General features: G+C 44.4%; 1 protein-coding gene across 4 annotated transcripts in view; it reads left to right on the plus strand.

Moving 5' to 3' along the window:
• The first annotated feature begins 2,922 nt into the window (after positions 1-2,922).
• Positions 2,923-22,854, plus strand: part of SLC22A3 (solute carrier family 22 member 3) — a 33,733-nt gene continuing 13,801 nt past the window's right edge. For all 4 annotated transcript variants that reach the window (XM_074862970.1, XM_074862972.1, XM_074862969.1 and 1 more), the window contains exons 1-5: positions 2,923-3,605; positions 15,911-16,014; positions 17,983-18,137; positions 20,918-21,083; positions 22,129-22,246. In XM_074862970.1, the coding sequence (XP_074719071.1) occupies positions 3,192-3,605; positions 15,911-16,014; positions 17,983-18,137; positions 20,918-21,083; positions 22,129-22,246 (957 nt within the window). In that variant the 5' untranslated portion in view covers positions 2,923-3,191. The remainder of the gene's footprint in view (positions 3,606-15,910; positions 16,015-17,982; positions 18,138-20,917; positions 21,084-22,128; positions 22,247-22,854) is intronic.

Raw genomic sequence — 22,854 nt, forward strand, 5'->3', positions numbered from 1 at the left:
TGCAATATGAAGCTGCATCAAGCAGTGAGAAAACAGGCAGGGTGAACGATCGCTTCCGAAGCTTGTTCCCAGGCCCTCTTTCATTTAGCAAGAGGTATACACCTGTAGGAGATCAAAACCTAGGTCATGCTTTTCTGCATCATTTTATCACAGAAACAGTGCTGTTACAGACGGTGGTGCCTTCAGGTGTCTGCAAACCAGCTAAAGTCACTGCCTCACTGCTTACAGTGTCCCAAACAAGGACTTTGAGGTTTTAAAGTGTTTATCTGAAGCACTGGCAAAGGTCATCCAGGGTGTTGCAGTAAAGCTGTAACTTTCCAGGATTCAGAGTAGCTATTGATCCAAATGTCTCATGAACTCAACCAGGCATGTGTAAGCAAATGGTAGTCTAGTGGAACGAGTATACAGGAAGCGTATGTGCTTTCCCCTCTAGACTACATAGTTTTCATTCTGATTCTGAAATAGCTGTGACATTTAGGCTTCTAAACAGAGCTCCAACTGAAGATGCTCATGACTGTAATTTAGTTGTACTTCTATATCTCTTTCTTCTCTGCTCCCCTTTCATCACCACTTCTGCCTCTGCTCTTTCACTGGCTTACTGCCTTCCCACTCTTCCCCCTCCCTCTTTCTGTTCTCTTCTCTGCATCTGTTTTTAATGCTTCTGCCTTCTTCATCAGTCAACATCTTCCCTGGGTCTCTCTTCCCTTGCTTCTTTCCCAGTATCAAAGAGCACAATTTTTTACTGTATGTATAGGATAAAATGTTTAAAATACTGGTTTGACCCTGACATCTCTCCTCAAAGTTTTAAAGGCATTCTTTCAAGAGGTTACAGCTACAGACTTTGTATACAAACCCATCATTTTCCCATCCTTAGATGTGTTCAGCTCTTGCAGCACGCAGAGCTGCAGTTCCAGGAAAACCTCGGGGAAGCTGGGAATCACTTGCTGTAGAATATACGCACTAATGCATACTCCCATGCATCTGTCACTGCGATATGTTAGATTTCTTTGACAAATTGGCGTCTTGCAGCACACTGATATGGTGGCAAATATTGATAAGCCATTTTTGGACAGAGAAAAGAAAACGGGGTGAACACTGAAGAATCAAGGTCACTTTGACATCACCTATGCCAGACAGTTGAACTGATTTTACTGAATGAATCTTCTCCTGTATGACCCGCAGTGTAACTGCACCAGTGTCTCTCAGCTGCTAGGTTTTCTGGCTTTGGGTCTGGCAGACTGTGATGCACATGTTGTGCATGACAGGAGCATAATGGATGAGATGTGTGAAACTTTGACAACCAGCTACTAGACTATGTTTTCTTTTGGGAAAGTAAGTAGCTTCAGAAGCAATGTTGCAATAGTGGACAGAATCTGGTCTAGCTCCACAGTTTAGCTAAGAGGTGGCAGTGGTACTTGCACCAATGGGTTTCTGAAATAGGTAAAATGCTGAGCACAGCTACACTGGTACATGGCTTACAGGGGACTAACCCTTATGATTCAGAATTGAGGTAATACCCAGCAAGGATAAAAGCAACATTTTTTATTGGGGTAAAGCTTGAGGACCAGTGGAAGCTTTATACACACCCTCGAGCAGAGCTGTGAGGGCAGCACACAGGCTGATTATCAGGCACTGTCCCCATTTACTTGTCTTTGTGGTGGTCCCTATAGAGACAATCTCCTCCCCAGTTGCTGGAAGCTGTCAGGATAAACCATCTCACCTTTGACATCTCAGCATGATTGACCTGTTGGGATAAAAGAGCTTCTCTTGTTTGAAACCAGCCATCAGAGAGTGCTCCATCTTCTCAGACACAGACCTGGACCCAAAGCCTCTAAGCTTGATTACTGCAAACCAGCATAACCTCAAAAGCATCTTCTGATGCAAGCACAGCAGCGCATCTACCTAGCAACACGCATCTTTGCCAAGCTCACACCACAGCACCAGTCTTCATGTCTGTTACAAAGTCTGTATAGTAGTCAAAACCTTCCTTGATCTGTATCTAACCATTTTAGAAATGATACTTTGCTTCAAAACCATAGACACCCATGGTAAAAGATGTAGGTAACCAGAGACAAGGGATTGCAGGAGACATCTTTGGTAAGTGCTGTCCTTGTGCTCCTTCTCACAAGAGAATAGAGTGACCATGGACCTCATAATCCTGAACAAAGTGCAAAACACCTGCCATTGCAATTCTGGTTTTATTCAGGGAGTTCTGCACAAGATGGGCTCACGTTCACACAAAATGCACCCCAGTCCTGGCTCCCCCTTCCCTTCTCCCCCCACTCAAACAGATGAAAGGAAAAGTGAAATAACTTGTTCTCTATTCATTTTTGAGAAAGAAAAACTGGTCATTTCTCTTTTAAATATTTGGAAGACTTTGAAATTAAAATTAACAAAGTCATATAAAAGCCTTCTTGAACAGGTAGATCCAACTTTAAAAAAAAAATCCTGGATTTTGGACTGTCACAGTTTGTGAGTCTCACTTTATTTACACTACAGAAAGACTCTTGCAAATTATATCTGTACAGATGGTGAATTAGCGCTTTGGAGAAGTAATTAAACATTGCCTCAGTGTTCATTTCTATTTGCTGAAGGAAAGACTTTATAGCTCTCTTTGAAACAACTTTCTTCCTGCCTCTGCCATCCTGCAGAGAGGCTACATCACTCACTGCTGCTTTTTGCAACAGTTTCTGCACTCTTTCCCATTTAACTCTCTGTTTTATCCTTGCACCTATTAATTTATCGCAGCAGCAGTGGGAGCCGGCATTTGTGGCTCACCCTCCCCGAAGGAGTTAACTGGGTTTATTACATAATCTGTTTAACATTCAGGATGAATAGGAAATGCACGCCCCTCCTCTCCTACAATATGTTTGTGCGCTTTAAATTGCACTCCTCCCCAGCTGTGTGTAAGCCCCACGCCACTCGACATGCCCTGAGTCTCCGCGTGTGTGCTTGGGCGCGCACTTGGATGCCAGCCTGCAGCTTTGCCCCGTTCCCGCTCTGCTCATGCGACCGGTGGCATTGCACACCCGTATGTATCTGTGCGTGTGTGTGAGCATGCACATGAGAAGAGAGGAGTGAGGGGAGGTGAGACGGTCACGTTTATAGGAAGTGCCAGGAGTTGGTGCAAAGTGTGAAAGCAAACTCTGCCATCTCTTGGACTGCTGCCAGCGGACAGACCACCTCGCATAATGCCGTCTTTTGATGAGGTTTTGAAGGAAGCTGGGGAATTTGGAAGATTTCAGAAGAGAGTCTTTTTTCTCCTTTGCCAGACAGGCATAACTTTTTCTTTCCTGTTTGCTAGCGTGGTTTTCCTTGGGCAGACACCAGGCAACTACTGGTGCAGGATCCCTGGGGCAGCTGAATTAAGTGAACGATGTGAATGGACGCTGGAAGAGGAACAAAACTTCACGGTACTGCCCCTGCACCTGGGGAACGGGTCCTCCAGCGGGGAGTGCGAGAGGCTGGACATCACGTGGGACGCCTCTGTCAGCTGCGCCAGCCCGCTTGCCCACTATGGCAATCACAGCGTGGGCAACCTGCCGCTCACCACATGCCACGATAACTGGGTGTATGAACAGCCCCACTCCTCCATCATCAGTGAGGTAAGAAAAGTCCCCATCCTCTAATCTGTGGCTTCTATCCTGGTGCAGGATTGCAGCAGTACAATGGGAATGCTGCTGCAAGTGTTTTTGCTTTGGTGGCTGGTTTTCCTTTCCAGATTTGTTTTGTTCTGAGTCACCAGCAAATCGGGACAATGAGTATGATCAAGTGTCAGCGTCAAGCTTTTAGGGAAAAGTGAGCTGATCTGAAGGGTGGCTCTCCAAAGCCAAGCACCCCATGCAAAGCCAAGCACCCCACACAGAGATTGCTCTGTCACTAGAGGGATGTCAGATTAAAATAAAGAGTTAAGTCCTTGCAGCTGAGGCTTCTGGTGCTCAATTTTGGGCCAGCAGCTTTGGTGGTGTAAACTCCAAGTGTAGCTGACTGATACTACTTGATGATCTAGATCACTGTATATTATCCATTCTCTGTATTTCCAGTACTGTACATTTAAGTCTGCAGGTAATAAAAAAACCTTGTGGCAGACTGCTCTTTTGAGATCTGACAGGAGTCAGCAGAAATTAATGTGTTTACTAAAGAAAAAAAATCAAACACACATTTTTGCCCAAAACAATCATTCAGCTTTTCCTGAAATGTCAGCATCAGAGAACTGCAGACTATTATGGCTAGTGGTAAGCACTGGCAAATGTAGTGGCTTTTTAATGAGGGTGTGAAAGGCCATTTAAGATGCTTTCCTAGGAGATCCTCTGTGTAATTTGTAATCATGCTGTGGATGTGCTGTTGTCTGGCTCCAGCACAGTCTGCACACTAGAAGTGTATATTTTAAGATGATCCTAACGGTAACTGTCACTGATGCAGTGATGAAAAATATGAAGTGTGCTTAGAGGGGTTGGCTAGGAAATCATCAAGGTGTACCTCAAAATGTGTCAGCACAGCCATGGGCTTTGGCTGCTGCCTGTCTCATGAGCCTCCCGCTGTGGTTTTTAGCTGGGTGCTTGCCCTGGATCTGTGCCCTCTGAAACAGGGCACAGCAGGCAAAGTCCCAAGCAAACACTGAACTGAAAAGTGGTACCTATCCCAACCTTTCAATTCACCATCCTTTCCCCATCCAGCTCGGACCACTGGATTTGCTCTTAGGCTTCAGGCTCTTCAGAGCAGCAGCTTTGGTGCCCTGAGCACCACATCTGACCTGTGCAGATTTAGCCAGGATCTATGCTCAGGAGGAGATAAATCAGAGCACCTGGGTGACCCTAGAGCAGAGGTTCAGAACTGGCTTTTGTGTGCGATTGTTGAAACCAATGCTGCTTGGAGGGCTGCCAGTGTTGTGCAGGGAATTGGTGTCAAACTTTGGTCCCTGTGAATGATGTATCTCTGCCCCAGCTGGCAGTGACATCCAGGGCTGGGTGGGCAGGAGCATGAATGCTGCCCGGGAGCCACAGTCTCGCTCTGGAGCAAACTACAGGAGGTGGCTGTGGTGGGAAGGTTATGCTGCTGCTGCTGAGGTACCTCTGCTTAGGGACTGCAAGGGGTTAGGTCATGGTGTCTTTTACTTGGGCAGTCTGTGCTAGCCATTCCCCTCAGAGATTAAGAATAAAAATACAGAGATTCCTTTACTTTTGTTATTCCTTTTTTTTCCCTTCAGCCTTGCTGTAGGTGAAAGAATGTAAGTTGTGTCCATAAGACTGTGCTCAGAGTCCATTTAGGGCAGCAGTTTGCATATCTAGCAAAGCCACTGTGATTTTCCAGCAGCACTGAGCCACTGGGCACAGCTATGGGACAATGAAACCAGTGGTTTTTTTGCAGCAATAAATGGGAGTGAAAGGTTCAATGTTCTCCGGCAAACACCTTGCCCATCTGCACCTTCTTCCTCTCTTCTCCCGGCAAGACCCTCCAGGGGCAAGGGAGGGAGAAGGGATGAAGGGATGCTTGGGGAAGTGCTCCCCACTTGTGCTCCCAAAGGCACACATTGGGAAAACCAGGGAGTAACAGTCTGCAGATAGCGACAGGTTGGGACTGTCTGTCCACTGTACCGGGGCAGCAGGTCCCATCATCAGAGTCACTGCAGCTCCTAGAGTGACTGTTGTTGACTGGGTGCAGCTTGGCTGGAGGGTGCTCTGTGGCACTTGCATCTTGTTTCCAGTTTTACAACATTTGCTGGATAAATCACATCCCACAAGGCTTGGTTTCTTCATCTGTAAAGGAAGCTTGTGTCATGCATGTCCTGGCTCAATTGCTTTGAGATCAGCTATTAAAAGGAGCTTGATGCATTATACGTCCAGAAAAGACAATTTAAATTCCAGATTTAATTTAGTCTTCTTTCACTCAGCTGAGGCTCTAACAAATCATGACTCAATTTGAGCAGATTTGTGCTCTGTTTGATCAGCTCACCAAAGACGTCTTTTCTCATGTGTCTACTTGTAAATGTTTCATGTTGTCCATGTGTACAGAAACGTTTCTGTTTCTTTCAACTATCTTAAGATTTCTGGCACTTTATGTCTGACTGAATCAACAGTGGAAGTGACCAGGAAGACAAAGTTAAAAGGATGAGTTACATGACAATCTGAAGGACATATATTCAGGGAGAAAGAGAGTAGGGGAAATAAAAGTCAGGTTACTGAAGGAGTTCTTCCAGGCCTATGGCAAGAGCAGATCTGGTGTGGATTTGCAGAGTGGCAGGGGAGTCAGGGGTCAAGTGCAGGCATGTAAAGCCTTTGCTGGGAAAAGATGTCATATCGCAGAGTAGGTCCAGCAGCTAAATCACAGGCTATTGCAATCAGTTCTAAGCACCCTAAAAGAACTAAATCATATATCTGGAAAGACTGACTTATGAGGAGTTGTGAAATGGAAGGTATTGCAGTACCTGACTTCATTGCTCTCATTGTGCATGACTGGAGCATGTTGCTCGCTGGCTGCTCTCTCATCTTAGATAGCTATCTTCCGCAGAGGTGTTAACAGTAGCATCAGCAGAAGGAAGCAGAGGAAAAAGGGGGAATGTGGACTGATAAAAAGCACCCACTGCTTTATAAGCAGTACCTGGGGTGCATGCTGCATCACCTGCTGCTGCAGGACTCCTGAGTCTCAGTGCTGGGGTAGAGTGGGGTGCTGGGAGAACGTACCAGGGCTTTCCTCCTTCAGCATTTGAGGAGAAGAGCAAAATCTTTTAAGAAATCAATACAGGAGCAACACATGGCAAAGCCATTTAACTTGGTCTAGTGACAGGCAACAGAGCACTCCTAAAGATTCCCTTTCAAAATCTTCTTTTGATGTATAAAGGGCTCTGAGAGGAGGTCCCTACTTCTGCAGTGACATGCCTAAGGGTCTCTGTGCTCCATTGCTTTAGGTCAGGCTTTTCTGTGAGGGCAATCCAGACCAGAGGAGGAGTTGTTCACTGGTGTTGCACACACGGTCAAGTGCTGTGGTGCCTGCATTAGAGTTGAGCAAGCCAGAGCTGGGATGATGTAAACGTTTCAAGATATCAGCAAAGTCCTCCGCTATGCGTAAAACTTGGCAGGGACCCCTCCGACGCAATGGTGTCGCAGGTGGTGGATCTGCACAGAGGACCTTGGCCCCGTGCATCTGCTCCTGTTTAGTTGAGCGGGTCTTGCACAGCTCCCTATGAAACTGGAAGACACAGCTGCGTGCGTCAGCGGCGAGACAGGAACCCAGTGGCTTCTCAGATTTTGCTTGGAGTGGGAGGCTGAAGGGGTACTTATCAAGCTAAATCCATTCCTGGCTCATGCCAGCTGATACCATCTGAAATGATGCTGGTTGTAGCAGGTGGCTGGTGCTGCTCGGGAGGGAAGGCTGGTGACAGCAGCACCTCTCAGAGGGGGAGGAGGGCAGGAAAGGACAGCTGTTCTGCGCAGCAGAGGGAGAAGGAGGCAGAGCAGTGGTGGCGGGGCTGCAGAGGACTGGGGGGCCACAGCCTGACGCTCTGACCCGGGGGTCTGGAAGGAAGCCCATGTCACACCCTGCACTCCGTAATGAAGTAGGAAGCGTGTTGCCTGCCATCTCCTGCTGGGTGAGCCTTGTGAGGGGGACACACGAAAGTTAATAAACTTAATTTCCCCAGGAAACTGTGCTGAAGACTGAGTCACTGACCTTAAATACTGCTGGAGTTTGGCACTGTGTACTTAAGTCCCAGTGGAGAAAGTGTAGCACTCTGCGAAATGCCGGCTGGTGATAGCAAAGCAATAGCCATTTTATTCGGACATTTTTGGCGGTGATGACGCCTAGAGGCATGTGCATGAATTACAATCGCGTCTGTAGGTTGAATGGTCTGTGTTGGTGGATGAAAGAGAGGGAAGTCGACATGGTTATCAGCAGCTACAGCACAGCTGGCATATTTTAAGCTTATTAGCAGCCTTTGTTGGCAGGAGTTCAGCAGAAGGGACTAATTCCAATATGTCCTGTCTGCAGCAAGTCTTCACGCTGTAGATGATGTCATTTCAAGACCTGGCAACAATTTTATTGCCAAAGTGCAAGGTCTGGGATGGACAAGTGATCATCTGAACATATCCTATTGCACCTGCTGGGAATAAATCTTCTTACTCCTCTGCTTGCCAGCTGTCTCAGAAAATAACAGTCAGCCAGCATTTGCACAGAAATCTGTAAGCAAAGCAATAATGTTTGTCTCAAAGTTTTTACAGTCCCTCAGAGCAGGAGATACCATGGCAGTCAAGCTCAGAGTAGACAAAGCACAGTTGGTCCTTTTGCTGTCCTCCTCCAAGGCAATAAACAACGCAATTCACCCTCAAAGTGTTGATCTAGTGTAATTATTGTCATTGGCATGGCAGTACCCTGTCTTATTTCCCCGGTCATGGTGGGATTAATATTAAGTGGTGGAGTGAAAGGGAAAAAGGGCAGATGAAGCAGCAATTGCTGAATTTCTTATGAAGGTCTAGCTAAGCTTTCCCCATCTGAGAGGGGCTGGAGCAGTTCCTTGGATGAGTTACACCTGTGGGGCTATGTTTTTGTCACTGCCATTGAGCCAGCTGGTACTGGCTGAGGGTTTGAGCCTTGGTTTTTCTTGTTCTTTTTAGGACAGTTGCTGTTTTTCCCCCTTTAGGAGACGGCAGGTTTCTCCACCTCCCTCTTGCTTTGGCCATGGATAGACATAAGAGAAAAGGACAGAACAGGTCTTCTGTCCTAGGAGGCTCAATGAGTCCACGTGATCTGAGTGACAGGGACACGAAGGTAACAGCTGGGCCTTGGGCCATGCACAGGTGAGAAACTTCGAAAGCTTTCAAAGCTATTCCTCGGGCCTTGAGCCTCAGTGCCCTGGGAGCAGGGTAAAGGCTGACTCCATTTGTCCTGTTAAGTGTTCAGCTTGAAATAAGACATGAAGAAGAACAGTGTCCTTTCTTAGTCCCTTAGCACTCTGATGGAAACTTTGACAGAAGGAGAAAAGGTAATTTCTCCCTTTCCACTTGCAGGGTGTCCTGTTGCAGTAAGAATGTGTGAAAGATGGCAGTTTGACAGCCCAGAGGTCAAAAGAAATGAAGAAGAGCTTCCCAGCAACAAATAAGGAACATGCAGCAACAGTGTTCATCTCCCCAGGTTTCCTTAAACGATGAATATTGCACTGAATCATTTGTCACTGGGAGTGGAAGGATAAACCAGCCTCCATTTGGCCACTTATATGAGTAACACTTAATATGGGCTCTCAATATGCTGTTGTAACTGGGCTGAGGAGTCACTGTATTGACCAAAGAATTTCATCCATCAGTTTGAAATTTAATTGTAAGAGGCAGTAAAGTGCTTCCAAACTCCTACTCAAAGTTGCTACATTTTGAGGAGCTTTAATGACATGCTGTCATTTAAAACAGTGCATTTCTGCAGGGATAGGTGTGCTGAAGTGTTTTGGGACTTGCTCAATGCATAAGGGCCTCTCAAGTACCAGGAATTACAAGTCTGTGGTTAGTCTGCATGTCAAACTAAAATGGAAAATGTTTGCCTTCTGTCAAAGCTATGAAGAAATGAGAAGTTGCCACAGTCCCCATGTTTCTCAGTCATTAGTCACGTACGAGCATTTCTTCTATTCCCATCTCAGCCAGTTCCCACTCCTTTCTACAGAGATTATTCCACTAATGAACTCCAGAAAACCAGTGCAAAACCTCTTCCTTCTCCCGGAGATGTCTCACTGAGGTGGTTTGCTGCTGCTTTAGAGATCAGCAAAGTGCACCACACAGTTCCTTCCAGCCACATCACTGCTGCTGTAAATCTGCACTGGGATTTCACATTGATGTTCAAACCTCTAGCGCATAGGAAAATGTTCATCGCAGGGATGTATTTCCAAGCAGGAGTGTATGACTGCCTGTACTGCAAGGCTATCAGGGTGAAAGGGACTGATTTTCCCCACTCTGTTAAGGACACTAAAGAAGGGGATGTCCTGATGGAGCTGTTCCTGCTGTCTGTCTCTGTTGGCAGCACCTCACTTCTGCTCAGGATGGCAGTTCACTGCCAAGGCTAAGAGGAAAGGAGTGCAGATGTAGATTGTTTATTAATGTGGGCAATGCAACTTTTTCTAGTCAGCTCCCTAAATGGAAGGAGACTGTGTTCCATCACACAATGCTTTTTGTCATAGAGTGGATAGAAATCATGCAGGCGAGCATGGTGCTGAATGCAGAGACGAGTTGCAGGGTTGTGTTGGGTGCATGCACTTGTGCAGTGAGGGGCTTAGCTGGGAGCATGGCAATGCTGAGGAAGAGGATGTGTCCTTAGCTGGAGCTGGCCAGATGAGCTAGTTCACCCACTTGATGATTGCAGCGAGGAGCCGGCTAGTTAGGTTTTGACAGGGTCTAGGTGTAGCCAGCACTATACAGGTTAACAAATAGGCTTACAATCAGGGGCTAAAAAACCTAAGGTTTTCCCTTCCTTTTTCATATCCTTCTCCCCACACTGCAGTAAATGTTTTAGCAGTTAAATTTCAAGTCTATGGAGGAAAGGGGACTGAACACGGGATGCGGTGACATTACCTTTCTGCTGTTGTCTTGGGTAAGCTTATTCAAGTGAAAGCAGAAATGTTTACTTCACGGCATGACATGCACTGTGAGGACACTGTTTGTGGACAGAGACACCTACAAATGCACAGGTTGGACAGGGCAGTAAGCTCTCCTCGCTCTGACATCTCCCATAGGTTTCTCTGGAATACGTCCCAAATCTTGCAGCAGCAGGGGTGTGCTGTTGCAGCCATAGAGGTGACTCTTCTGAAGGGAAACCGCAGCTGCATCCCAGCTTGCTGAGGGTTGTATGATGCTCAGCAATAAGCCACTGGTCTCACATCTCTTCTGCTGCTTATTTTCAATTGGTGTGAGCTATAGCTCTTCTTCCCTGCAGCTGTCAAAGTGAAATGTTCAGGAAGAAAACAAAGAAAACCAAAGTCAGACAGCTGTGGTCTAGATAGAGAGCCCTAGAGTTTTTGATTCTCAATGTTACCAATTTTGGAAACCAAGTGGGATCACAGGAGGGTAGTCTGTGACATTTAATCACCGTATGCTGAGAGTTTTTTGGTATGTTATGAGAAGAACGTGTACTTTCAGGGAATGATATCTCCTATTACTGACAGTGGGAGATGGTTACTAACAGGGATAGCTCTTCTGCTACTCGATGTCATTGGATATTAGCATGGAAGCGCTCCTGGTCGGTGAGCTCCTCACAACATGGACCGCATCTGCCTGGGCACAGGAGCAGCCTGTGTGGTAGGAGTGTTAACATCAGCCCATGCATAGATGAGCATATGACTGTTCAGAAACAGAGAGGAGGCACCACTCCAGTCCCTTTTGTGGAGGCTGCTAACAAGGGTAGTGGGAGATGTTTTGGGGGAGTGTCATATAGGAGGACTACTGGCTAACTGGAGACAGACTGAAGTCCTGGGTAAACAGATGCAGATGCTTTTCCTTGAAGTGATGCAGATGGGGATAACTATCAGGCACAACCAAACCAGGTCACAGCTGAAGTGGTGATGTGGATCTGACAGGCGGCTTGGATCAAAAAAAGATCTCTGCAGGGTGTGCAATTCTCTTTTAAAGGTTACATTCCCCTCTAAAGGTTATGTTTGCAAATGAAAAGCAAGACATTAGCTGGGTGATGACTTAAATGCTAGATGCTACGTCAGACAAAGATAAAAGGTCTGAGAATGCTTATCTGTACCAGAATTTATTTAAATACTTAGAAAATAACAAAGCGCAGGATTAATTTAGGAGAGTACAGTAAGCATATTGTTACTAATCTCTTCAGAAAGAGCTCATAGTTTCTTAGAAGTTTTATGTATTTTCCTATTTCCCAGAATATTTAAAATATTTGACTGTGTTGTTAGCCAAGACCTAGTTTCAGCTGCTGCCTAAATCATCTGAAATTGCTGTTCAGATGAAAGAGTCCTCTCCAGTAAAGATATTTTTCCCTCTTTCTGGCATGCGTTTGTTCTCCTGCCTTCTTTCATGACAGCTTATTCACTGTCTGTTTATAGTAAAGAGGGATAAAATTATTTAAAAAATAAATACACCTTTTGAAAAAGGACCAAAATTATAAACCCTGAAGGCCAGTGCCTGCAGCAGGCACTGGGGCTGGTCCCTCTTGGCAGCTCTGTGCCAGCTGTCTGTTTGCCTGGGCATGGCTCCAGTGCTGTCCGGCACAGTCACCTACGACCACCCTGGGAGCTACCTTTGTAGCTCTGTAGCTTTCCCTCTACTCCTCGAAGGGCAGGTGTCCTTCCTGGGAGTGCTGAGGGTCCTGGGCTGGCACCGTCCCATGGCAGGGCAGGAATCTTTTCTCTCCTCCCCAGACTCTGCTGATGACGGCGCTCCCTTTGCCATTGCCTGAGCTGCTGGGATAACCTCCTGGGTCTTGGGAAACATGATGCATTGGCTTGGGGAGAGCTGTAATCCCAATGCAGCTTGTAGGTATTAGAAATCTGGGGCTTGGTCTCTGAAATCGACAACTGAAATTAGGGGCGAGTGTATTTTAAGTGATTTACAATGTTTTTATTTACAGATTTTATGTCCGTGTAAGCATCATCTCATTTTGACATTGCTTTAACAGTTTTGTTATTATATGATCTTTTAAATTTTGTTCTCATGCTAATTTATTGCTGTTTCTGATGAGGTAATAATGCTCTTACTCCCTTCCTCATTCTCTGCTAGGCTGTTTTGTCTTATGAGGGGAAGTCTTCTCTCATGACCATCTTCTTCAGGAGCAATTGCAAGTGTCAGAGGATGTTTTGCTCTCTGACGCAGGCAATTCTGTGAAGGGCTCTGAAACTTGGTCCTGTATGAAGCCCTCACTCTGATCTATCAATTGGTCTGATATTTCCCTCCAAGACTTTGGTCTTTCAAGGAGCCAAGCTGCTTGTGAGGTGCCGAGCTATCTTAACTTTCCCTGGGAGACAACTCGCTCTGCAGACCATGGGCTCAGATCTCTCAGTTATTCCTGGGGACTGCTAGGAGAGAGGTATGAGGGCTCCCCTCTGCCTTTCTGGGGAATGGAGCTCCCAGGGTCTCTCTACAAGTGTCTGTTGGAAGCAGAAAATAATGGTGCGAAGGTTCATGTTAAACAGTGTTCAAGGCTGGAGCACAGATGCAGGTTGAAGCTGACCTCTGTCACTCTCCATCACTGTAAATGGCTGGGAATAGCCAGTGCAGCACAGCCATCTCTGAAGTCACCAGCAGGAAATGGCATGAAATAACAGAGCATTTTGTAAAGCAGCCAGTGACATAGGGCTCTTGAGCTCTCACTAGAGCTGTCATCCGCACAGCAGAGCATGGGGTCTCTCCTCCTGGCACTGGTCTGACCAAAAACCCACAGGGAAGAGTGCAGCTATGTGGTGAGACAGGTAAGGAGAGTGAAAGACCTGTGCTGCGCTTTGAGGTCCTGGGAGAGCTGTTGCTGTGTGATGTGAAAGCTCAGCTGAGCAGCACCATTCAGCACCTGAATGTCTCACCTGAAATTCAGACCAAGCTGGCCAGAGGAGACATGCCAGTGACCCGCTGACCAGGCAATGTATATACCTCTGTGTTCATATACCAGTCCAGCAGCTGTCCCCATGGTGCATACATGACAGTGACAGCGTGTCCAACATGGGCCCTGACTGGGGGACCTGCATCAGACGTGTTCTGTGAGGTATCTATCTGAGCACAGCTCTAAGTCAGAGACGTTTTCTTGGGTTCATGTGACACCACTCTTCCTGCTTGCCCTCTCTGCCCGTCTCTTAGCGTGATTATTTCCTTTTCAGTTAGACTTCAGCAGCATGCTTTTAAAGCTGATACTTTCTTGTAGCTGAATTTTAGCCTTCCATAAGCTGTATTGCCCTGTATAGGTGGCTGCAGGTGCTCCTCTGAGAGCCCCAATCTCTGCCATCAGCACAGTCAATTGCAATGCATTCTAAAGTCTTTTAATGATCATTCTCATTAAAAACTCTGTTCCAAAGTTGCATCTTCTGATACTATTTGCCAGGGTTGTCATAGTTTCAAGAAGCAAGAGGTTAAGCAGCTTTTGAAGTCTGAAAGTCCTGCTCCATGTTCAGGCTATTTTAGGAAAGCATTGCAATAGCCCTTGAGTATGACAGCTGAGAGCAGGTTTTATTCCTCTCAGAGGAAGCTGAGATTTCTGCAGCTCTTGCAAGATTTACAGAAGTAGAAGCCAGATGCTGATGGCCTGGCTTGACTGAAAGGTGGCCAGTCAGGCTCCACAGAGTAATGGGGTTGACATCAAAAACATGGCTTTGTTTAATGTCAGTGGGGGTTGGATATCTATCAGGTTGGGGATGTATGAGGTTACTAGCCAAGTTTTTCTTCACAGTTGTGAGAGCTGGGAGCTGCAAGTCTCAGTCACAAAATTCCCAGACCTACAGCTTCCAGAAAAACAAAAAGCCACAAACAAATCAAAATCCTGGACTTTCAGTAAAATCATCATAACCAACAACAATGATTCTTCTGTAGTTACCGTCAGTGGCAGTGCTAATAGTACATCTGGAACCAAAACTGAGGAATTTTTAAAAAGTGAAGAATAGCCCATAGAAGTGAGTGTGAATGGCACCTGTGTGGAGTTCAGAATATTAAAAGAAATGGTTTCTTATTTAGGTACATAAATAACCATTAAAGAGTATTACTTTAGATTTTTGGGTCCAGATTCGGGCTCAGTGAAATCCAAGTCTGGGCTCTCTCTGTATCTCCTGTGTAGGCACCTCTGAAATCCCAGGCCCAGGCAAGACTCCTTGGGCATTACAGCATGCAAATGCGCCAAGATGGAGGTCAGGCTTGCGGTACTAAATTTCAGAGTCTGGAGAATTGTGAGTGGCAGAAGAGGCTGTTAATCTTCTCTCCAACCCACCCTGTGGCCACCCTGTCCAATCACAGTGTTTAAGCACTGGTATTATTGTACATGTGCTGGTGAGCACAGATGTGACACACTGTGTGTGCTTCAGCAACCAGCACCTTGTTAGCAATGAAAAGATTCCTTGCAGCTCATGCCTGAAAGCAAAAGGGTCTCTCTAGGGTAAATGGTGGCAGCTGTGGTTGTCTGTGGCTTCCCTTGGTCCTGAAGCTGCATTGTTCCTAAGGTTACCACAGATTTGGATCGAAACCTCCCAACTCCAATAAGGTTTGCAGAACTAGGTTGGTATTTCTTTATTCTCAAAGAATGTCTAAAGTAATTTCCAGTGACATGCTGTCTGGATGACTACTTCAGTTTCATTTTAGTTTTAATTCCTAGTCTCTTTGTCTCCCTTCCTCTCACCCACTCCCCGTCCCCATCCCTGTTAATGAATTCTTCAGATATGCACCAATGTAACGTCATGTTAGGGAGTTATGGCTACTGCAGTATAAGGAATGGAAAAGTCTGGGAAAGTTACACCAAGAAAATACATATTGAATGTGTCTGAAATTGATCTGAGATCTGTTTTCAGTTTCCTCAGAGACCACATGTTTTTGCTTTTATCTAGAAGGCACTAAGAAAAATAATCAAACCATTTCTATGAGCTGATGTTTTCATTGGCTATAGCTGTGCACCCTTATACTGCACTAAACAAAGTCATGGCTTTGCCTTGGCAACATATTTAACAGCATTTGTTTGGTTTGCAAAAGAGCAATTTGCTTTCCATATCTGGACAACTAATGTATGAAAGACAGCATCCTTTTGGCAAGGAAGATCTCTCCTTCAATGTTCACAATAGCTTGAAGAGTGCTTGCTGTGGCTGCGCTTCCCTGGCCCCAGTGGTGCTTGCTGTTGAACAAGCATATTTGAACTTCCTCTTCCCCTTCCCTCCTGATCTGAAGCAGTTTCTATAATGTTTTGCCCTGAGGACGATGAATGACCCACCTGGAGTGTTTATGCCTCTCCCTTGTTCCTGCAGTATAACCTTGTGTGCGGCAATGCCTGGATGCTGGATCTCTCACAGGCTATCCTCAATCTGGGGTTTCTGGCTGGTGCGTTCACCCTCGGCTACGCTGCAGACAGGTACTGTATAAGTGCTGCTGTACTTTGATTTGTTCGGAGGTGAAATCACCTCTAGTGTCATCTGCAATAAGCATGCATCAATACTCTGGAGGTTTAATTCACTTTGGATAAGCATCCCCAGCCTGGGTTAACAAAACCCAGCCAATGTAATCTTCACTTCCTGTTGGGCTGGGAACTTCACATGATCGTACTTAATGATCCTGTTTGGACTTTAAAATGTCATGAAAAGAGCTTTTCTTGCTGTTTCCGATGTTTTCTGTGCACATCTGGACTCAGGAAGGGCAGAAGGACACAGAAATGAAAAGGAAGCATTCAGATAAGTTTTCTGGACTAGTATTTACTGGAGGATGTTTAATAGACCCCAGTGATGAAGAAAGCAGCTACTTGAGGAAAGAAGGAAGGGGACTCAGTATGGTAACTCTCTCCATTCACAAGCTGGACTCATATGCTTACCACTGAGGTCATAGGTCCCTCCAGCCAGTCCTCAACTCTGTTAGAGCTGAATGAATATCAGGGAAAATATGTGGGTGATATTCAGGCTTAAGCAGCCGACCTGCCCCGTAGCAGGGAGCTCCCATTAGCTCTGCCTTGCTCTTAGAGTAAAGGAGGGAGCCTGGTTTGTGCTTTGTGTTGATAATTAACAGTAGGTAACCTATACGTTAGCTGAGAGAACCACTGATGTTTTCGATGGCAGAACATATTTCTTCAGTTCATAAAATTCTTTCTGCCTGTTTTGTTTTGTTTTGGTATCTGTAATAATAGTAATAGTAGCTTAAAGTACAATTTCTTTGTAGGCAAGGATACTTACAGAATTATCTGGAATGTCATCTCAGATAACAAATGTAGAACTAGCAAACAAAAGTACTTTCAAGGAAAACCTCATCTTTCCAAGGAATATAGTAATAAGGGAAGAAGTAAAGTGGAAAGGATGCCATGGCACTGGCTAGCTTAAGATATCGCTGCTCAGTGGCTGGCTGGGCAGTTGTGATAATAGCACCTTAAGACTGTGTAAGAGTAAAGATATTACAGCTAATTGTTAAAATAAAATAATATGTCTAGGAGTACTAGTGTGTTAAGCATAAAGTAACTACCATACAACTATGAATGCTATACATTGATAGCACTGGAAGAATGTGCTGCAGCCAGATCATTTGACTCTTGTCTCCTTGACAGCACTCAAAAGAATGGACCTGGTTGAAAATACCCTGATTGTTGTCCCATATAAATTCTTCTCATGAAACCTTTTGAACAAAGTAGAACAAACAAATATTCTCTCAAATACTTTTTGATAAGATAAACAGCTACATCAGTTTTCACAGTTTCTTCTTAAAATAACAATAACAATGGAGAAGAAATCAAAATGGAAATTCTAGTTGTGTTCCAAGGACACAGCTGCCATGAAACTGCAGGGAGGTTTTGTTGGGGTTTTTTTTGTTACGGCTTATTTTGGGCACACCTATTAATAATGATGGTTTTTGCTGGAAAATGAGACTCATGAATACGTTAGGCATGAAAACAAGTGGTCTAAACCTAAACAAAACACTGGAAAATCACATAAAGTAATTAAAGAAGAAATCACTTGCTTTCACAGAGCTGGTTGTAATTACTATTAGGAGACTAACTTGTGAAAACAGAAATCCCCAACAAAAGTTGCCTTTATTTCAGCTAAATCAAAAATCTGAACTGTAACGTATGGGCTATAGTTTAGATACAGACTGTTTTCTAAAATAAAAGGGGGCCTGGTGAGGACATCACCAGTTTTAAAATTAGTACCATAAAGGCAGTGATAGCTACCACAGGGAAAAGGGTCCAATATCCCAAGGGCCAACAGTGCAGAGTTTCAGGCATCCTCCATTTGGAGCAACGCTGGTCTCAAAAAGGCACTTTCAGATCTAGCATTAAAATGAGTGCCAAAAAAAATTCTTTGTGTCTTTTCATGATTTTCAATTTCTTTTCCCTTTTCAACAGATATGGCAGAATCCTCATCTACCTGCTCTCCTGTCTCGGGGTTGGGATATGTGGTATCATAGTGGCATTCGCACCAAACTTTACTGTATTTTTGATCTTCCGTTTTCTCCAAGGCATGTTTGGCAAAGGAACCTGGATGACATGCTATGTGATTGGTGAGAGCTGTTATCTTATTTCTTTTCTGGTTAGGAAAAGTGAGGGATTTTTGGAAGACAAGAAGTCTGGCTACACCTGCTTTTGATAATATTTTTTCTTGGGAACAAAGCACTGGCCTTGGAGTCAGCAAGCAATGAATTACGCAAGTCCATCCCTAGTTATTGCATTGTCCTCCAAGACAAGGTACCTGCATGCAAATTGTAACTTGGCATCATCCATGGTCTGGGCTCACGCCTGAACTGAATGTTTGGAGAAGCAATCACTGGCCTTTGTCCAGACAATGCTAGGGACCTTTCTAGCAGCTAAACAGTATAGTGTTTCCTTACCTGGTGATGTCTGCTAATTTACTGGTACAGAGGTGGCCTCTGAGAATGGCAGCAAGTGCAAACTCTTTCTGATATTCAGTACTGATATAGGATGGAAATGTGCAGCAATGTACAGGCCTGCCTGACCTCATAGGATCCCATGAAGAAGAGTGAAGAAGAAATAATGCATGAGAGCAGACTAACAAGAGTGACGTGTCCTTCAGAACTGTCCAAGCTCTCCTTTTCTACTTATCTCTGTGGTATTTGCATATGCCTGTGAGCAGCTGGCCATAGGCAATTCAGCAGCAATGCAACACTTTCTGTTGATGTTATTTGAGGACTTTTATGGCTGGGATTAACATAAATAATTAAGAGGTGGAAGAGTAGAATAGTAGGAAGTGTATTTATAAAGGTTTTCTTATTACATAAAAGATCAACAAGATGATCAAAATCTACAGAGCAACCCCCAAATAAACCAGATACACAAACAGGGACATGGTTAATTTTGGCTGAGTCTGAATGTCTTCCGCACATGTCCAGAGGAGTTGACTGCTTTTCCTCATTGGGACGACAGACACTTGGATGGCTGCTCTTCATTCTTTAGCTGGGAGTCTTTGCTTAGTGCCAGGGTGCATATTAGGATTCTTATTTCCTGAAAAGGGAAAATGAAGGGAAGCTTTTTTATAAATAGCATCAAAACAGCAGGGATTTGATAGATTCTTTGATAGATTATAGTCATGGCCCAGCAATGAAGCTCCTCACATAGCAAGCTTACTTTTAATGAGAAAAGGGTATTGTTGTGGCATCTTGAATGACTGCCATGTTCAGAAAGGGAAACTCCTCTCTAGAGCATGAAATAGCAAGACATTGATGAAAGCATCCTACTAGATTTTTTACTTAAAAAGAAAATCAGCCATTCAGTAATCTACTGTGATAATCCAAAACACAGTGATAACATCACTATGTAGTGCAAAAATTTGTACCATCACTGTAGTCTGTGAGGCCTGTGACAATTTTTTTAAATTCCTAGTGGAATTTATACAAGTGAGAGCAGAATTGCAACCAGATGTAAACAGTTACAGTGAGACCTGGGAACACTGTGGTGATGTATGTGCAAACATAGCTTTCTAACCCTCTCAGCATCTAAAGCCCAGAAGCACCTCAGTTTTCTGGGCAAAGTTACAATGCTGAGCAACCCAGGTCCAAGATCCAGTGAAAGGGCCAGAAGTTGCTTTTCTCCTCACTTCCAAGCACATGGCCTAATTTTAAACTGAGATCTTATCCTAAAACTTTGGCAGGTGCTCTAACCAGCAAAACGTTTTATGACAGACTATGGCTTCCTTAAAACGGCCAGGTTTTAACAGAAGGGAATGTTTTGCAATGCTCAGATCAGATCACGCAGAGTATTTATCAACCTAACATCTTTTAAGAGGCATATACAGATCATTGGTTTGGTTGCACTAAGAGGATGGTTGCCATTAATACATCTTCCAAGCTACAGATCTGTGCTTCAGAACCACAACAGGCTGCCCCAGGAACATCTCTTCGCTTTTACATACAACCCAGCTCTACCCGGACCAGTGCTGAGCAGCTACCTTTAGGCAATAGAGTTGCCCCTGAGCCATGCAGAGATGATGAACGGTGGATAAAACCAGTAATGGTGTCATACCTCACTGCATTGCCAGCTGAAATGGATCACTGTTACTTGTAAAATCGTGTCTCCTTTAGTAAAAGAAAAAAAAAAAGTGTTTTCTGTGTATTATAAACCAACGTAAAGTCCTCTGCTTTTACTCTGAAGGCTAGGTAGTGGTGACAGTTTTGAAACAAACAAGCGACATTTCTTCATGCATGGCTCATCTCAACTGTGGATCTCATGGCATGGGATATTGCCTGAAATATGGGCTTACATGTGCTTCAGAAGCAATTAGACATGTTCACAGAATAAGAATTCCAGCAAAGGATTAAAAAACCCACCAGAGGCTATGTTTGTTCTAGTAAATAAAACAAACTGTGGACCATACCTTAGCCCTCAGAGCAACCAGCATGGTATGGCTAAACTCTCTTCCCCACATATGCCTTGTCCATATTACCACCTGGGAGCAGTCCCCGCCTGGAGGATCTTCTATTCTGGGGCATGGACCAAAACTATTCCAGGGAGAGTGCTAGCAATTTACCACTAAACATGATCATGATGCAGTCTCAAATGCTGTTTTGGCCCTATTTATTTCATTAGTAAACATTCACTCAGATACCCCTCTAGTTGAAGAATGGTGGGTGAATTTATGAGGGTGTGTCACCCATGCTTGCCCTGGGCAGTCTCGGTGACATGCTTACACTGCTGAAAGGCAAGACGCTGGGCTAGACAGATTTGTGACCTGATACAGTACTATCCTTCTTTATGTTCTACTATTAATATTTTTCTTTCCAGTTAGGTTTGTTTCTGTGTTGATTATTTTGGCTTTCTCTCTGATCAGTGACGGAGATGGTTGGTTCTGACCAGCGGATTGTTGGGATCGTGATTCAAATATTCTTCACCCTGGGAATTATGATCCTCCCTGGAATTGCGTATTTGGTTCCCACTTGGCAGGGGATCCAGCTGGCCATTTCACTGCCCAACTTCCTCTTCCTGCTCTACTACTGGTAACATTGCAGTCATTGCTCTTGTCATTATTGCTATTGCTATTTGGCGCACTTTAAGAGTCCTGCTGTAGTCCTAAGTCTTCAGTGTGCAAGGTGTTGTAGGTTAGGAAGAAGATATTTGCATATTGTTGATTTTGGTATTTTTAATTATTTTTAGTGAATCGCAGACATACATTACGTCCTTTTTCTGCCCAGGTTTTGCCTCTCACATCAGCCACAGCTGGCCCTTCACAGAACCCCTCTGCTCCTGCTTAGCCCAGGGATGTTTATCTGGTTAACTTGACCAAAGTCTGCTATTGCCATCAGACATGGGACCCCACCTTTACCTCTAATTATGTACTCAGTTCAAGCCTGAGTTTGCCCTACAGGTCCCATGAGTTGGGCAATACAGGTGATGAGAAAGCAGAGCACTATGCCGTGGTGAACATCTGTCCCAGTGGAGTGCAGCCATCCTGTAGGCTGGATCCAAAGAAACTAATCCACATAGCCTCTTCCTGCACATTGCTTCCTTAAGCACTGCTTGTTGTGAACTTTTAAATTGTGAATCATCTTAACCCTAGGCTAGCAGAAACTGAAACAGCAAACAGTAGTATAGCTTTGTGTTCAGTTTATAAAATTTGTATGCATTTGAGTGTGTGTGTCTGTCATATAATGATACAGCTAGAAGTTTCCTGATCTGCCTGTACTTGGTACTACATATATTTACTGTTGACTTTCATTGTTCTTTGTTGTTCTACAGGCACCTTGTTTGCTTGCTGGTTATCATACTTTTGACATCCATTGTGCAAATGCAATTTATTTATATTATTTATTATTTTTTAGCTTTGCAGAGTATTGATATAGTCTATTTTATTCTTTCTTGCCCACAAGGATCAGATATTTTACAGGATACTGACTGGAAAAGCAGTCCACAAAAGAGTTTCTATATCCCAAAGACTGAAGAACCAGTGTGGTGTTTGTTAGCACAGGCAAAAGGCAAAGGAGTTTGGGTTATTTATGATGTTAAAGGGCAAAACCCCTATTTATGACTTCTGTATTCTTACAGGGTGGTTCCTGAATCTCCTCGTTGGCTCCTGACACGTAAAAAGGGAGAGAAGGCATTAAAAATCATGCACAACATTGCAAAACACAATGGAAAATATCTCTCACCACATTACTCAGAGGTACTGTCATCTGTTTGAGATAGAGTTTTCTTCCTATATTTTCTTAATCTTTTGAAGGTTGAGTTGTGTTAAAATGCATTCTCTTTATGTGATGGGCAACACTCTTGAAGTGTCATACCGGAACTAGATTGTCAGTCCCATACATACTTTGCCAATCGCAAGAGGGTAAAAGTGAACTGGCTGGAAAGACATGGGCTGTAAAAAGAAGTTTGCAAAACAATGAATCATGTCTTTCATTTGCAACACTCCTACTTTAAAAACTTGTGAGAAATATCAGAAACTAGCCTGAGGACCAATGGTATTCCACAGCAGCTGCTGTTTTAGCTGACAGAGCGAGTGGACAGCAGGATCCACTTTCCTGGCTCCTTTGCTAGAACTTCCTTTTACAACTCAAACAGAAGATGATGTAGAAAAATTGGAATTCAAGTATAAATTTGCTTCCATTCCAATAGGGGGAAAATATGCCCCAAAATTCAAAATAGGGGAAGCACTGTCTGAGATCAATATTTACAAAACAGGACAATATATGTTAGAATTACAGTTCTTTGAAAAGTGGTCTCAATGGAACTGAAAGGACTGATGCATTTCAAACAACACTGTCGTGTCGT

This window comes from Strix uralensis, chromosome 3 (assembly GCF_047716275.1).
Source record: "Strix uralensis isolate ZFMK-TIS-50842 chromosome 3, bStrUra1, whole genome shotgun sequence".
Lineage (NCBI taxonomy): Eukaryota > Metazoa > Chordata > Aves > Strigiformes > Strigidae > Strix > Strix uralensis.